This window comes from Pyrus communis, chromosome 10 (genome assembly GCF_963583255.1).
Source record: "Pyrus communis chromosome 10, drPyrComm1.1, whole genome shotgun sequence".
In the NCBI taxonomy this organism is placed as follows: Eukaryota; Viridiplantae; Streptophyta; class Magnoliopsida; order Rosales; family Rosaceae; genus Pyrus; species Pyrus communis.
The window spans coordinates 11939548-11957654 of NC_084812.1; the positions used below are offsets into that span (position 1 = coordinate 11939548).

General features: G+C 35.7%; 2 protein-coding genes and 1 pseudogene across 2 annotated transcripts; 2 read left to right on the forward strand and 1 right to left on the reverse strand.

Annotated features, from left to right (window-relative positions):
* Window positions 1-2916: 2916 nt before the first annotated feature.
* LOC137748157 (LOB domain-containing protein 37-like) lies at window positions 2917-4167 on the reverse strand. Its single transcript, XM_068488254.1, has 2 exons — window positions 3902-4167; window positions 2917-3815 (listed from the first exon to the last, which is right to left on the reverse strand). Exons 1-2 carry the CDS (start codon window positions 4083-4085, stop codon window positions 3268-3270), a joined length of 732 nt encoding a protein of 243 aa, XP_068344355.1. The 5' UTR covers window positions 4086-4167; the 3' UTR covers window positions 2917-3267.
* Window positions 4168-14441: 10274 nt separating this feature from the next.
* Window positions 14442-17663, forward strand: LOC137748250 (uncharacterized; annotated as a pseudogene).
* On the forward strand, window positions 16500-17430 carry LOC137747854 (uncharacterized). The gene is made up of 2 exons (XM_068487995.1): window positions 16500-16771; window positions 16893-17430. Exons 1-2 carry the CDS (start codon window positions 16500-16502, stop codon window positions 17428-17430), a joined length of 810 nt encoding a protein of 269 aa, XP_068344096.1.
* Window positions 17664-18107: the final 444 nt, after the last annotated feature.

Here is an 18107-nt window from a genome sequence, read left to right on the forward strand (position 1 = left end):
ATTTTAAGTTTTGGTGGTTTTAAGTTTTAACTAATCACTTGACTTTGTTGATGAGTTTACTACCTAATTAGTATATTAACTTGGGGTATCTCAAATTATGCTCGCTTTAAAATAGAATACGGCTATGCTATTGACACTCTTTATACAAGCTTTCAAATTTAGAGAGTACGATAAATTTTTTAGAGTATTAATATTAACTTATACACTAATATTATTAAACATACAAAACAAAATCAAAATAAGGAATTTTATTTGGGGAAGTGCTAGCAAAATTTGTATTTGGATATTTTCACTTTTTTAATTGACACGTTTATTAGACAAAAATAAATAAATAATAAATAATAATAAAATTTGCTAGGAATTAACGATGAAAAATAGTAAATATAATTTCGAAGACATTAAAAGTCTTGTTTGTTGCATAACAAATGACATGTGTCATTTGAGGTAGTGAAAAGGTTCAAATCCAAAAGCTAGTGCAAATGTTGCAAGTATTTTTATATTATTTATACAAGTAAAGGATTGTCCTGATAGTTAAGACATTTATCTTCAATTCATTGGGTTTTATATTGAAACACAACTCTTCTTAATAGTGTAAGTTATTGTAAAATATCACTGGTAATAAGACAATATGGCTTCATATTTATAGTAATACAGAAATGCTAAAAGGACCTTTTCAAACGTTCAACTCATTGGGTTTCATATTTAAACACAGCTCTTATCAATAGCGTAAGTTACTGTAAAATATATGTGAAGACATTATGTCTTCCTATTTATATTAATAAAGAAATGCTAAGGGAACTTTTTTAAAAGGAAGATTTTTCATGGATCTCTGTCATCTTATATTTTTTATACAATATTTTATAACGTTGACACAAAAAATAAATTAAACTGTGAGCATTAAAACTCATAAATAATTCCACTTGTAAAAGAGTCTCATTAGACCATCTCCAAAAAAGATGTCAAATCATAAATGAAATGCCATGTAATTAAATATGAAAGTAGGAGTAAGCTCCAACCGATATATCAATTCTATGTGGAGTGACATATAAGTTTTCATATGTCAAATTTGATATATGAAAAAATATGATGTCAAATCATTTTTAATTATTTTATTGTATGAATCTCATTAATGTACTAATTATATATCTTGAAAATTTGTTTTAATTAATTTCTTTTTAAAATAGGTTCTACAAATATCATTATAACAAAAAAAATATATCAATTAAAAAATGAAAAAAAATTAATATTCAACGTCAAGCATCAAATTAATATTTATCATTTATCTTTTGATATTTTTATTAAAATAGCATTTCGCTCTCTTAATAATATAGTGATAGGACAGCCAAAATCGACGCTGACAAAGGTCCGTACTATGTTGGCTTGCCATTGGGTGAAAGAGACGCACAGACTAGAAGCGTCGTAAGAAGTGGGTCCCGCCAAACACACCCTCTTTTGACTCCTTCTGCGTCTCTACACTTTCGTTTCTGAGTTTCCCTCTCTCTATTAGATTAATATTTCTCTCACTTCCATACGCCCCTATCTGTTCTCCAAAAGCCGCCTCCGCCGAAAGCCGCCCACAACTCCATGTAGCCAGCCTCAACTTTTATGCTTCATCTCATTGCCTTTGTGTAATTCTGATGTGACTGTTCATATTAGATGTCATTTAAAATAGTACAAAATATGATATAAAAATATGGTATGAATAACATTAGTCTAGAAAAGGGGATGGAAGGGTATGGAAAAAAGAAAAGAAAGAATCCTACTTCATGATTTTTACCCTTCGCTATTCAGGTTTTACTGTAAATATCATGTTTTTTTTTTTTTTTTTTATTACTGCGAATCTAGCATGATGATCATAGGTTAAAATAAGAATTTTACTAGTGATGAAATCAGTAGCTTCGTAGTTTGACTCGACGTAATAAGTTAGACTGTTTAACAGGTAAGTACTGTCTATATTCTATCATAAGTACGTTGACCTGCAATTCTAAAAATCGTGGCGGTGATCAATGTTGCGTAGGAATGCAAGGTCTCATTCCATGTATTGAGATGAATGATGAGTTATATGCTTGATTGTTCATTTTTTTCCCCCTTGATGAATGATGACCGTTGTACGTAGGAGAAGAAAATTAATTGACCTAGGGTTTGAGAGTTGAATGAACGAAAAGGACCTGAGAATATTTTAGGAGTTCTCTCCAACTACGCAAGCATTCATGTAATACATACGTGTACTTGATCAATCAACTTAATTGATCATTCTAATTTCTAATTCCAAGTTAGAGTTTCTGCGTGTTGCAAACAATTAAACCCAAAACGTCAATCATCTACAACATTTTCATTACACTATTGTTTATTAAGACACATGGATCTGAAAAAAAATGGGGATTCTACCTCAAAGTACGGAATTCAATACCTAAATGCACTAGTTAAACCCATTCATTTTTCATTTCTCAATTAATGACTTTCCCAATTCAAAGCAAGCAAGCGTCATAAGAGTAAAAATGTTGACACTCCTAACCATCTGCAATTCAAAGTGATATCTTATTTTCTTTACGCTCACATTACGTAAACATGCATAAGGTAAAAAGCGAGTGTTAAAATTCCAACCTCATTACCAATGCGAGAAGCGGATTGTTTTGGGATACACGTAAGAAGTGGATTCCCCTAGTGGATACAAATTTCTTTCTAACGCGTTGTGTGATTTAAAACCTCTCATTTCGTAATATAGCTTAAAATAATAACATCGCTTTTAAATTTCTCTTGAGGCTTAGGTTTCACCTAAATTATTCACCAAAATGTAATAAAGAGAGGACCAAATCAAAAGAAAGACCCAAAAAAAGGGTATAATTCCCTGCATTCGTTCATTCACAGCCTACCATAAAGGCTCTCGTCTCAGAATTTGGAAAGTAGAAACCGAAATTGGACAGAAAAGGATATAATTAGCATTAATTATATGAATATTTATTACCGTCACACAGACACAGAACTCTGAGATATAGATTAGCTAAAAACAATAAAACGTAATTAAGAAGCAGATTAAGGACCACCGACAAACTCTCATTTTTCTCTCCCTTTCTTTATCTCCATAAGCAGTAAGAACAAAAAAAGAAGAGAGAAATCCTGTGCCGGAGATCAGCAAAACTCGCCGGACATGGATTCCGGGAAAAAAAACCCAAAGAGATAAAACTAGGGATATTACAGCAGAGAGTATATATCCGCAGGCGTGACCGTCATATTCACCAACAAAAAAATGGCGGAAGGGAAGGCTCCTCAGGGGAACAAGTTGAGAAGCTTTCTCTCCGGTCCCACGGCGTAAGAGGACGGATGGTGATCCGCCAAGCCGCTCTCGAAGCACGTTGTGACGCCGGACTCCTCCGAGTTCATGGACGGGGTTCCGGGTCGTCGGGTCTCGGGTTTGGGCTTGGGTTTGAAAGACAGGGTTGGGGTCAGCCGGAGATCCAGATCCGCTTGGTGCTGGAGTACCTTGGTGGACGACTCGTCATCGGCTGTGGACCGCTTGCGTTTCGGCGAGGAGGCCCTGGCGGACCGGGAGGAGGAACCGGAGTTGTGACTCGGATCTCGGAGCCTCCACATGTCCGTACAGTTGATGACGCCGCCGACGTCGGCCTCGGAAGCCTCGTCGGGAGTGGACCTTCCGCCGAGGAGCTCGGGAATCGGCCGGAGCGTGCCGCCGAGGAGGACGGTTTCGACGGCGGCCTGGCAGACGTGCCAGTTGCCGGTCCAGAGCAGCCCAACCGCTCCGTTGACCGGATTGACCGTTCGGCCGCAGGCTTCAAACAACAAGGACTGAAACAGAACTGAAAACAAACGAACAAAAATCAGAAACGAAAACATGGGGAACGGAGTCGTGAAAACGAAGGGTATAATCGGAAAAATAACGAACCGGGTCGTTGGGAATCGGGGACGGCGGAGATGAAGGACATGAGGCCGGCGCGGCCAAAGAACTTGGCGACGAAGACGGTGGCGTGGCCTTGGGCTTCGGGGGTTTCGATCCACTGGAGGCAGGGGCGGAGCATGCATGACTCGCTGCAGCCCTTTCGGAGAACTCGACAGCCGTTGCAACTCATGATAATAATCCTTGTTCTTGTCCTTCGGAGATGTCTGCTTGTGGTGGTGAATCACTCAAAATTTCATGAGATATCTTTCAGTCCAAGGGAGTGGGGGAGAGAGAGAGCAGGGGAAATTAAGCTAAGCTGGCCAAGGAGGGCTGGGGAGGGTGCTATATAAGTGGAGGGGAGAGAGAGAGAAGAGAGAGAGAGAGAGAGAGATAGAGAGATGGTGTGTTGAGAAGTGGGGGTGTTTGGGTACGGGTGTGAAGAGAGAGAGAGAGGAGAGATGAGGAGATTCCAAGGAGTTGGGCGAGAGCGGCTCCGTGTTTCCGCGCAGGATGTTCCTCCACCGTTGGATTCTTTGCTTTTGATTGTGGGAACACTAGAGAGAGGAACGTGGATTATATTGTGATGGGATTGGGTATTGGGTAATGGTTGATGTTAGAGACTCAGAGACTGTATATTTAAATCATAATTTGTAAAATTATATCGATTGATAGTTACATTTCTGTTTAAATATTTTAAAAAAATAAATTTAAGCAATATAATCTATAAATTAAAAAAGCTACTAGTTGCTTTCCTTTTCATTTCTTTTTTGGACCATTTGATTTGCCCTTTGGCCTTCGGCTTTTCTTTTTCTAATCTTCCACTTGCAACAAACGGTTGCGTCACCCACAAAATAAACAAAACCAACAATACAAAATGTATGGTATATTTGGATTGGATTCTTCGTTTAACAATTTAAATGAGGGGAAAATAATTTCCAACCGCTCTTTCTATACTTTTCTTTATTTTTAAATTTGGATTACATAAATTAAAAAAAAATTGAGAAATATAGCAAAAAGAGAAAATACGTGTGCAGAGATCATTTCGTCATTGTTATTTTTTTTTCTTAAAAAGAGGACAACTGGTGACAAGTCACAGTTATCTACTCATTTCGTCATTATTGACGTACAAGAAAAGAACATTGCTTGACTCTTTACTTGCAAAGCACATTTTTGAGTCATTACTTGCAAATTGCATTTTTCAATCATTATCCGCAATTCAAAATTTAATATACACCAATAAATAACAGATTAAAACTAAAATTTTGAATCGTACGTCGAATTGTGATTTGCAATTAGAAAGCCAAACATTTGTCAAATCATAATAATTAATTGTGATTAATTTTATTATTATCAAGAGAATGAAATGGATTGGTCCATGACTGATTCCATTGTAATTGTATGGTATGGGGTGCACATGTAGGGATAATATTTAACCATAGCATCTAATTAGTTAATTAGAGAAGATGATTAATTATTGCCTATTTATAAAATAATAATAGATGGCATTTGGTAGTGGGGGAGGTCGAAAGGGATATGGTATTTTAAAAGGGGATTAATCATTGAGGGTTTTACATTGTGCGAGATCAGGAAGCAGAGACACACAAATAAGCAATATCGGCATTGTTTAGGGTTTCGACGAGTTTTTGAAAGCTGCAATTAAAATTAAGCATGTAAGACATTGCCTGGGTGGGGGTGGTATGGGGGCAAGTCAGCACTCAGGGTTCGTATTTTGGTGTCACGCTACCAAACATGGAGTAACATGGAGGGAGGGAGGTGCATATGATTTAGATTCTCCCAAGCTTTAAAATCTTTTATGTCTTCCATAAATTTGAAAGTCACTTTATTCTTTTTGAGGTTTCAAGTAATAACAAACATTTAAATGAGTTTTTAAGAACATCTTGGAGTCTCTACATAGGGACAACTACCGTATCAAATGAGTATAAAACAAATATAGGGACAAAATGAATCTTTAATGGATCGGAAAGTGAGTCCCTAAAGTATAAGGACTCGCCGGATACTTGGTATATGTACCCACATATAGGGACTCTATAAAGACTTTATAGGGATTGAAATGGTGGACCCAATAGGACAATTTAAGTGGAAAAACAGGCGTGGATCCCATTCACATGGCATTTTCTTTTTTTTTCTTTTCTTTTTAACCATTTAAAATGGAGGGTCCTGATTGATTCTTGCTTTTCAAATTTTTTTACCATTGAAAGATCACCGGTTTCAATTAAATAACTGTTTTAATTTAGGTTGCCTTCTCATGTTGGTTTTCAAATTCTTTTGTTTTCTCTTTTCATAATACCCCCGTTGAAATATTAATATTTTCAATTTGGGTTACTCTTTCATTTTGTTCTCTCATCATTCCTATAAATACCAAATTATCTAACCAAAACTTACCACAACTTCATCTTCACTCGTACTCAATTCACTCATTCTAATTACGTTATTGTGAAGAAAAAAATTAGTGTCAGAATTAGAATTTTCTTTGGTAAAAATGTTCACAAAAATATTTTACGAGAACGTAATGTTAACATAAAAAAAACATGCGCACCTAATCAAATTATCACATAAAATTGTAAAAACTTCAAATTTAGGGATTCTACTATAAGAACTCTCCCATTGGTGGCAATATTCCTTTAGGAACACAAGGATTCCCCTTAAGTCCTTAAATGAATACTCAAAAGTGGTGGTAGCAGTCATTGGAGATGCTCTAAGTAGTTGTTTGGACCTGAAATATAGGATTTGGACCGCAGAAAGATAACTAGTTGGAAGGCTGTGACTCTCGACCCAATGTTGATTTCTCAGGCGAGTTGGGTTTCAACCCAAAAAAAAACATGATTTGACCGAGTCTTAATATAAGAGGGTTGCTAAGGGATTAGACTTAGATATGGCTCGGCCAAGTCCTTGTTGAATTAAAATTACCAAAGATCATGTTAAGTTCTGATAAGATTCGAATTATTCCAGGAGTCGAAACCTATAGTTTCAAGTGCCCACCCCTTTTTGGAATTAAGATTGGATTATAGAATATCATTGTCAATAAAAATAACCTAGGGATATGATACTTGAGTGAAGCAAATTCGACCAAGATTCTAGGTGGGAATTCTTTATGATGATCTTAGAGGACATTAATAGAAATTTTATGAGATTAAATATAGTACTCTTCAACACATGAACTTTGACTCGAGTGGGTGTTTGGTGGAATGGGTTAATTAAGGGTTAAATCTATGTAATATCAATCTTGATACAAGGAAAACCAATATGTCAAATATATTGAAGGATCAACTATCTAGAAAATCTAACATTATTAGTTGGTCTAATTAAATGTCCAGTCTCTACTTTATTGAAGTCGTTCTTAAGTTCAAATCTCACAGGAGATAGTTGTTAAAAAAAAAAAAAAAACTAATTAAAAAAAATCAATATTAGGAAATTCTTAATTCTTCTATATCGGGAAGGGAGAAGTTAAAATGCTTAAAATTGCACGCACTTCAATCCAAGGAAGTTTCCAAAATAAAAAACTTTGGTAAGATGCATGCATGCATGATAGCAGCTGGCATGTTTATATATCCTCCTACACGTAACACTGCGTTTTTCCCATCCATCATGTTTTAAGTGCGACGTTTTATCTTAAAAGACCTAACTTAAGACTCACAACTTCTATATTTATGGTGGAACAGTTATACTTGAATCTTGATCCATAATTTATTACAAGTACGAATGAGAAGTGTTATTAGTACTCCAAAAATCTCATGCTACACTCCTCATAAATGTATTTTTTCTTTCCTAATATAAAAAATTTAGAGTGTAGAATGTGATTTTTTAAGTGCTAATAACAATTCTCTTACGAATAAGATATATACCAAAACAAACTTTCAATTTTGTATATATTTTGTTATTTAATTGACTTTGTTCTCTTCAAAACGCAGTGCCTTCTTCGTCAAGGTTTCCACATCATCGCCGCAGCCTCTAAAAAGGTAAGGGCATCAAATTATAACATGTAGAAACATATATAATAGTTCTCTCCTTAAAATATTAAGAAGAAAAAAAGGTTCATTTCATTTAGAAGAAGAAAGCATCTAATTCGAAACTAATAATGTTTTGTTTCAACAGTTTGAAATTGAATAATGTTAGAATTCCACTTCTCCGATTATACCGTGAGTTGGTTGCACACTCATCATTCTGAAATTTTGACATCAACTTGAGTCGTAACACACCCTCCATCCATAACCCAGCTTTTAAGTAGAATTAATTTTTCTGTAATTAGCCAAATTTAGCTAAAAGAAAGCTTGGATCCTCAAATATGGATGAGGAGGAGTTCCTCCTCAAGATACTTTGTGATTATTTTAAATCACTCTCTAACGATTATCTCTATAAAAATAAATTTAAAATAAGATCATTTAGTCAATCAACTGTAGCAAATAGATAGATAATTCATAATACTTTACGATATCCGACCAAATGAACGATAACTATCTAAATTGTTTTTCGTCTGTTTGAACTTTGTTTAATGAATGTTCTCTTGACAAAGAAAAAGACTTGATTCCCCCTACGGCTTTCACATCAGCACATACCACAATTTGTTCAGTATATTTATGGCACAAAATCCAGTTCTAGCTACCAACAAAATGATCAATTTATTATTGTCCTCAGTCGAGATACGTATCTTTTTATGAAACATTTTTCTGCACAAAGGATCTGCACTGTTTTGGAAAAATCTACGTAGCTGAGCTGGTAATTAATAAATGATCAATGATGAATTGCTTCGATGAGATTAGCCTAGAAAAGGGGCACCAGTTGGTACTTGTACTCCTGCAGGCAGAGGGCACCTGCGCAAGCCATGCATTTTCCATGAGGGGTTCTACATAGACGACCCCAAATGACCACTACTCTTTACACCACTCAATCTCATATTGATCTCATCCGGTGTCAAAACGGTTTTAATCATGAATCATGACGCTTTCCCGAAGTGCATTGCATCATAGGAGAAGAAGAAAAAAATGGTTCTCGCCTCACTTGTCTTGTTGGATACCGCTTACAACCACATAAGATCTTTTAAATTTTGTCTCACATAATCTCACGTTAGTTTCACTTAGTGTGAAAACTACCATAATCAAGTGATCATGTTGAGGTGCATTGCATAATTAACAAAAATAAAAAGTACGGAGCCTGACAACATTATCCATCAAATACCTCTTATGATAGTATTAAACCTCTTATATTTAGTCTCACACTACCTCAGACCGATCTCACTCGAGATAAGAACTATCTTAGTCAATTGGCCTCATCGAGCAATTTCTCTCGCATCAAAGGTATCAATGATGGGGACAAGGTTCTAAAAGGTGTTGGGTGTTAGTTAGGCAACAGTCAAAGGCCTAGTGCTTAGGTGTCTAAACGAGGCTTAGTCGGTTTTTTTAGTTTTAATTATAATTATCATATACCATATAAATAAACGTTTACTTATGCTTAAAATATGTAATTATATTAGGATACGTAATTTTCAAACGTCTAAAAATTAATCGAAACGGTGATTTGCCGCTTAATACTTAAAAGGAACCTAAACAATAACAGCGAAAATTTTTAGAACAGTAGATGTGCACTTAGCAGCTCGATTTTTTTTTCAGCTAGAAAATATTGGATGCTGGGACATGCGATGTATTAATTTAACACTGCTTCCTTTATAGTTCTTAATAGAAATGAAGTGATTAATTAAGCAAATTAATAAACAAAATTTGACAAGGACTTGAACTGTGATTTGACATGTAAATCCATCCAATCATTATCGGTAACCGGTAAGAGTGAAAGAAAATGTTACCGAAAAGAAGAGGGTAGTCTGATGAGACGTGGCGTTCTTATCCCAAGCGCGAGGCATGTCACCCTCCAACTTGCAGGTGCCGACAATTTCCAAGCAAACCACAACGTGGTACAAACACGAGATTATCCGATATAAATAAAAGCATATCTATTAAGATTTTGCCGTTTTATTGCGAAAGCAATTTACACGAATTCATTATTAAATGATGTTTTAATTTAAAATGTATTGTCATTTATTATGTAAATTTTTTTTTATACATAATAATATATTATTCGTCTGAGATATGTGGAAAGGGCGTGTAGTTTGGATGAGTAGCTTATGTCTATTGCAACATTCAATCATAAATCTTCTTAATTTTCTATCGTCATTCAAATAAGTTGAAGAATACCAAAAGAAATAAATTAAAAAGAAAAAAAGTGGAAATGGCATCTAGATTTCCACCCTTTATTTATACAAAAATAGAAACAATTGATTAGCTTAGCTCCTCCCCTCCCTAGGAGATTTAGATTCTCTCTTGAGCCTGAGGAGAGGATCTTCCTAAACAAAGGACTTGAACTGTTGGATGAAAATCTAACGGTTATAATTATTATAACTTTAAAGGGATCTCCCTGTTTGTAGCCGTTGGATTTTCATCCAACGGTCCAAATCATTTGGTCAGGAGGATCCTCTCCTTGGGCTCAGAAGAGGATCCAAGTCCCTCCCTAGGGGTGTCACAGTGTCACTTTCGAGCCTAAATTATGAAACATTACAAACAAAACAAAACAAAAACAGAACTAAGAGGAAGTCGAGATTAGCAGGAAGGTTAATGGGTTATTTTTAAAGAAAATTAATGAAAATGGCTTGAAAACATTGAGTTTTAACAATAAAGGAAAATAAAGGATAAAGTGAATAGTATTAAAATTAATTTTTTAACAAATTAAACAAACTTATTACACCGCGAATGTCACTCTGGTAGTGTTCAATCACGTAAAACCAACTCCAAAGGCAAGACTCAAAACTCAAATTTTTGGCTTTTGGACCCGAACTGAAACCTAAATTTGGGTTTGTATTTGGCTAACTCAAATTTTTTGTGCCCCGCCATTTTTAAAAAAGCGACCGGTGGAGAATTTGATTAAGTGGCCAATAGTTGGGTTCCAGCTGGCAGAGGGCCCAGCTGCAGAACGGCAACGTTTTAGGGGATTGCAAGTCATTGGATTTCTAGTTCGTTAGCATCTTTTTTGTTGGCAATCTTTAGATTTTGATCTCACAGTTTATATTTGTTTTTTCCAAATCCAAAGGTAAAAAAAGATCCAACTGTCAAAATAATAAAATAATTTTTTTAGAACCGGTCCACTTTAAAAAAATTATTTCAAACTTTATTTATATTATCATTTATTCGTTGGTTAGTGTGTGCATTGCAGTTTAGTTGGTTGGCTTGCACATTGAAATTTGGTTATTGAAGTTTGATTAGTTGAGTGATTGGTTGGTGTGATTTGTTCAATTTTGAATTTTTTATCGAAATTTAATTTTTTTAGGTACAAGCTTTTTTGTATTTATGTATCACTTGGTCTATATATCTATATGTAGGTACAAGCTTTAATGCAATGACTATACTCTTTTGTGTGTGGGTCAAGCTATTCACTTGGACTGACTGCCAGACACAAAAATTTCTACACTAACGTATTATTTTGCGTATCTATTTTACCATGTTTGATGATTATCATAAAATACTACTAAAACTCGCATGAAAAGAAAATTCCCTTCTTGTCATGGGCTTGAGTTTTGGCCTTTGGCTATCCTCAAAAGAATCTGCATGTTAATTTGGAAATTAAACTCTTAAACTCAAATTGGACTTGTCACTTCGTATTACGATCTAGTGATATTCTTCTTCATTTGTAAGTGAGAGGTCTTAAGTTCAATTCTTGTTAAAGGTGAATTTGAACAAAATTATTGCTAACCCATTATGAGGTTATCGATTTAAACATTAGAATGACAACAATTCCAAGCTTATGCTGCCATGCATTTGAAAATCTTATATTTGTCATCAGTTTTATTTGAAAACTTAATGCATTGGGTTGTTTATATATGGATTTTGGATAAATGTTTGAGTGTAAAGGTTACAACTGTGATACTACTAAGAATTGGATTAGAGAAGCAAATTCACCTTTTTTTTCTTATTGTCTTAACCAAGCGAAAGCGAGGAGGTGAATTGAACATAAGATTTCAAATACGTAAATGCTCTTAACAATTTGAGCTACAAATTCTTGCTCGAGACAAACTAATTTTATTTAGGCCCCCTCTTTGACCTCACTTTTTCTCAATTACAATAGTGGATAACCAAAGTTGTCATGGTGACCTTAGCATTATTGAATTTAATCTTAACCCTAATTCTTATTATTTGTCCTTCAAGCCTTGTTAAGAAACTAGAAATTCAATATGTATGGTCTTGGAGATAACACGCATTGAAAAATATGGAAAACATGTGTAGGAGCATCTAATCTAGTACTTACAAGTCCAATGAAAAGAAAGGTGAAGATTGGTGATATCATCGTACTCGATTAGAACATATTCGGATTAATGTTATGAAAAAAATCTACAATATAACCTTGTAGTCAAGTAACATAAAATCAACATATGAGATTAAGAAGAAAAATCATACATCTTTATCACCTCGATTAACATAAATAGATATTAAGTTTCATAAATGGATCTTTTTTTGTACCATGTTTCTTCAAAGTGAAATTGATCCTTTGTTTGTTCATCCACATTCACTCGATCCCTTTCGTTTCATCAATTTTGTCCGTATTCTCTTTTTATTCCGAGAAAAGAGAAGGGAATGGATCTTCATCAATGGATCTCTCTTATTCTTGTTTAGTTCCCTTCGTTTCGAAAGTTGTTTCTAACACGACTATGCTATAATACACAATCCGGTCAGCCGCAAAAGAGTGAAGAAGTTGGACTGTGGTCCTGTTGGTCAGTCACAACAAAACAAAGAGAAACTCTAATTTGGTGAGTTGATTACTTATCTCTGGGTAGATAGATAAGGTATTTGAAAACAAAAAGTCCAAGTCCGTACACATACCTAATCTATGAGATAATGTTTGATATGTAGTTTACTATTGTTGAGCTTAGCCGATCGAGCATGAAGAATAAGTTAAGCGTATGAGAGATTCATTATCACGCTCTGCTTTAATGCCAAATAAAACGTGTTTAAGTCCTTAAGTTTAGTATGCCACAACCCACTACAATTAGGCGGGTGCAAACTCGAATGTAGTTTAATATCTATTATTTTAATCTAAAGGATATATTCACATTAAGACCAAACCCAACCCTGGGCTATTTGCCAAATTTCCCCATTTATTCTCCCCCAAACCCAACCTAACCCAAGCCAAATAAGCCAAATACCCCCCAAGAATTAGCCCCGGATTTGGTGTGGACCCCATCGGTGTGATTGAAAAGTGGGCTATGAAGCCCACTTGCCGATCCCTCACTTGTCAACGCACGGAACGCGGCAGAGACAATCACAACAGGATCCCACCGACGTGGGCTTGTCCCCCGTGTGTCGGATAGCCTAACGGCTATATTTGTGATCCAACAACCAAAATAAATGGGCCGTTGGTTACTCTAACAGCCTAGATTCAAACAAAATTTTTTTTAGTTTTATATTTATATATTTATTGAATCCAAAGGCTGAAATCGAATATAATCAAATATAACGGTAAAAAAAAAAGATTTAATGGTCCAAATTTAAATCCAACGACTAAAATAATTAAAAAAATTATTTAACTCAAGAATAATTTATGAGATAATGTTTGAAATGTAGTTTACTATTGTTGAGCTCGGAAGAGCAAGAAGAATAAGTTAAGCATATGAGAGATTCATTATCACGCTCTGCTTTAATGCCAAATTAAATGCGTTTAAGTCCTTGAGTTTAGTTTGCCATACCCCACTCTTATTAGGCGGGTGCAAACTTGAATGTAGTTTAATATCTATTATTTTAATCTAAAGGATATATTCACACTAAGGGGGTGAAGATCTTGGCAAACTTGATACAAGACGAGTTGACCACAATACTTTGATCATACTTATCATCTACGATAATCAAATCTAAAACCTCACTCACAAGTGAAAGAAAAAAATATCACTAGATCGTAATACTAAGTAGAACGCAAATTACTATTAAGTCTTATCTAATATTTCATGTATTATGACATAATTGACGCAATAAATATATCATTTTATCATCCATCTCTCATTAGGATAAGTGGCATGCACTATAAAAAATCTAAACAAAAATTAAGATAATATGATGTAATAAATAGAATGATGTAACATGTCGAATACTAAGATAAGATTCTTAGTCTAATTAATCATGTCAGTAATCCCAACTGTCAGTACTCTACACATCATAATCCAAATTCCCAATCAAATTATTACAAAAACCCTACAAAACAGCTGTTGGGACCAGCCAGAAAAGTAGAAGAGAGTAACAATTTCTCTATAAGAACAAACCAAACCTCAATCCATCATACACAAAATAGCAGCAATATCCTTAAGATTCCGATTTGTAGGGTCCTCTAAGAAGGCAACTTGAGCTAGCCAATTCCCGTCAAAACCCGAAAATTCAAGAGCGCACCAACATCTGACATACATTGCCGAATTTAACAGTTAAACGTGCACTCAAGAATTCATGGGTTAATATAATCCACTAATACATAGTAGGACTCCGAAAACTTATCAGATAGGAATCTACAGTACAAGATTTCAAATTCTTTTAGATGTTAAATCAAAGACCACAAAAAATTGAGCACGTAGAGTAGAGGGGATTATTCTTTAATTGGCGGCTAAACTTCTTCCATAGTACTATAAGCAAAATGTTCTTATTCTCAAGCAATCCAAATTTTCAAAAGCAACTGTGACAAAATCTCAATTAGTTCAAAGTGGTCCATCCACTTGAAGGCAAAGAAAAAAGAAGAAAAGTAATGACTAATTAGTGGTTACTAATTCCTTTCATGGCTGTCAACTTTCCATCTTAATATGAATTTTGAATGTTTCAAATGATTTTATCCACAAGAAAGAATCTTGCATCTAATTTTACTTGACTTTCCCAATTGCATTCAGCAAAGATCAAAACATCGAAACTCAGAGACTCACCAAGTAATGGCATTTTATGGACCGAGACTGGTTGTGCTATAGACGTGAAGAAGAAGCCATGGGAACAGAAGCTTTCTCTTCACAACCGATGGCACCAGGACATACCACCAGTGGCAGAAGTGGCAGCTGGAGAGGTTTTTCGGGTCGAGATGGTAGATTTCAGTGGGGGTGGTATTACCAAAGAGTACACTGCGGAGGACATCAAATATTTCGATCCCTCCATTGTAAGTTCACCTTCATGTTCATGTGTGTTTTGTATCTTTTCCACTTCTACTGAGTTCCATGTAGTTTGGAAGAGCAATGATTAAAACTGAGTTCCATAAATTTCGGAAGAGCGAAAAAATGACATGAATTGTATGTGCAAAGTATCATGCAGTTCTACTTTTCAAACAAACAAGCTCAAACATAGTATGATTGCATATCTACATGTTTCTGGGGGAAAAAACATTAAATGCTGGATTGGTCAGCAAAGTAAAAATTAAGCAAATTGTTCTGTTGTATTTGTCCTAAGTTGAAAACCTGAAAGGTGTCACTCCATTTGTCATCCAGCAATTGTATGAGTATCATCGTCCTTCCACTTCCTCCAATAGACGTTACTGAGTTGACCTAATTGTATAAAACATACTTCCCTATGCTCCCTGTTTTTCCACTAGTTCATCAAGAGCATGTATATAAAGTTATAAACTAACACTAGAAATAGTTTTAAACCGATAGAAAGTCCAAGAACATGTTATAGGATCGAGTTAAGATCTTGAGTCTACGAATTATCCTGATCAACAGACGCTACTCATGTATAATCCTATCAGGTGTATGAACGAGAACATGTAGAATGATAATTTAATGTAACAGATAAGAAATTTCAAACTTGTGCAGGCTCACCTCAGTGGGCCAATAAGAATTTTGGACACGGATGGAATTCCAGCACAGCCAGGTGATCTTCTGGTGGTTGAGATATGCAACTTGGGTCCTCTCCCAGGAGATGAATGGGGTTTCACAGCAACATTTGACAGAGAAAATGGAGGGTGTTTCCTGACTGACCATTTTCCTTCTGCAACCAAAGCTATTTGGTATTTCGAAGGGATATATGCCTACTCGCCTCACTACCAGGTGAAATCTCAACCTGTTTCCTTTTCTCGTGCTAATAATGCTATTAAACGATTCATAAAGGTACTCATCCCTAGTGCTACAAGTGATGCCACTAACGTACTCTTGTATATGCATGGCAGGAGTGAGATTCCCAGGGCTAACCCATCCTGGACTAGTTGGAACAGCACCGTCAATGGAACTCCTGAATATATGGAATGAAAGGGAGAGAGAACTTGAAGAAAATGGACTCAAGTCTATGAAATTATGTGAGGTTTTGCATCAACGACCATTGGCTAACCTACCATCAAAAAAAAGGTTGCGTCCTTGGAGGGGTATTGCTAAATTGAAAAATATTTAGTTAAGGGTATCAAATTAACAATGAAAAACCTCCAACACGACTAAATTTCTATAATACATTTGCTGCATGCTAAAAGAATTTTAACTTCTGCAGCCTACTGCACCGAGACAATAATCATGCTGTCCAATTTTTACCTATAAAATATTGTTATATTAACACATACTGGTTATTCATAGATCAAAGAGGGCACTCCTGAATGGGAAAAGATAGCCATGGAGGCCGCAAGAACAATTCCAGGAAGAGAAAATGGAGGCAATTGTGACATAAAACATCTTAGTAGTGGTTCAAAGATATACCTTCCAGTATTTGTTGAAGGAGCAAATCTCAGAACTGGTGACATGCACTTTTCCCAGGGTGAAGGTGAAATCTCACTCTGCGGGGCAATTGAGATGAGCGGTTTCCTGGAGCTCAAGTACAATTTTCACATCTCATCTCAATGTTACTATATCCAAACCAGGGGCTTTGTGACGAAAGGCTGGAGCTGGTTATAAAAGCTAAACTTTCTACAACACAACATGCAGACGTACACACACATACTGATAAATAAATACATTGCATGATATATAATACAATTCAGAGTTTACCCTATACGATTATGTTATCAGGTGTGAAATTATAAGAGGTGGAATGAAAGAATACCTCACAGCAATGGGGCCAACTCCTCTTCACGTGAACCCAATCTTTGAGATAGGCCCGATTCAGCCAAGATTCTCAGAATGGTTGGTGTTTGAGGGCATCAGTGTTGACGAGAGTGGGAAGCAGCATTACCTAGATGCAACTGTGGCTTACAAGCTAGCAGTACTCAATGCTATTGACTACCTCTCTAAATTTGGATACTCCAAAGAACAGGTTTTCGACCTCTCTCCTTATCACATAGACGATTCCCCACAAACGCACAATCACAAGCATACACCGAGACACCGAAAGACATGCCTACCTAAATATATTACTGTAGTCTTCCATACTGATATGGCATATGTCATATATAAGAGCTATCTTCTGTTGTCACGCTGCCCGTGTGAGGGAAGAATTTCAGGAATAGTTGACTCTCCCAATGCTGTTGCAACCTTAGCAATCCCAACAGCTATCTTTGACCAGGTAACCATTTCTGGCAAAGCCTCCTACAGATTTATATTACCCTAACTAATACTACAACTATACCATCTGCAAAAATGAGCTCTTCTAGTCAAATCCCAAGTATTCCCAAAATATAAGAACTCAATTACACAGTACAGTTATATTCTACTTTAACTCGGATGATCCCTCAATCCATATTGATAAGAGGACTCCTAATGCTCAAAAAGGTCTAAGCTATCGACAGAAGTCGTAATTGATGAAACTTTTTCTTGTGTACACCAAGGTAACTAACGCAAGGCTAGAAGCATAAGGAGGCAATGTGCTTTCTCATGACATGGTTTGTCATAAAAGCCTATTGATATGTTTAAATTATTTTCTCTAAATGCACAGGATATTGTCCAAAAGAAAACAAGGTTCCTGTTGGTCCCCGGATAGTGAGGAAGCCAGATGTCCTAAAATGTACTTATGATGGAAATTTGCCAACGACAAGGAACCCTAGCTCTGCAACATAACTATCATCAAGAGTGCTCAGTAAATAAAGGACATTTCAGCGTATATTTTTCATTGCTACCAAGTCATGCATGTCTTGGCATAATAGAAAGTAGAACTGAATTGTCAAAGTAAACCATCTACATTCTATATAAGCAGTGCAAGTATTGTACTTGGGCAAAAGGATCACAAAAAAAAGCATGCAGCCAAAAGTTCAACCCTTTAGCCTATCAGTATCACTTCAGCTTTGAATA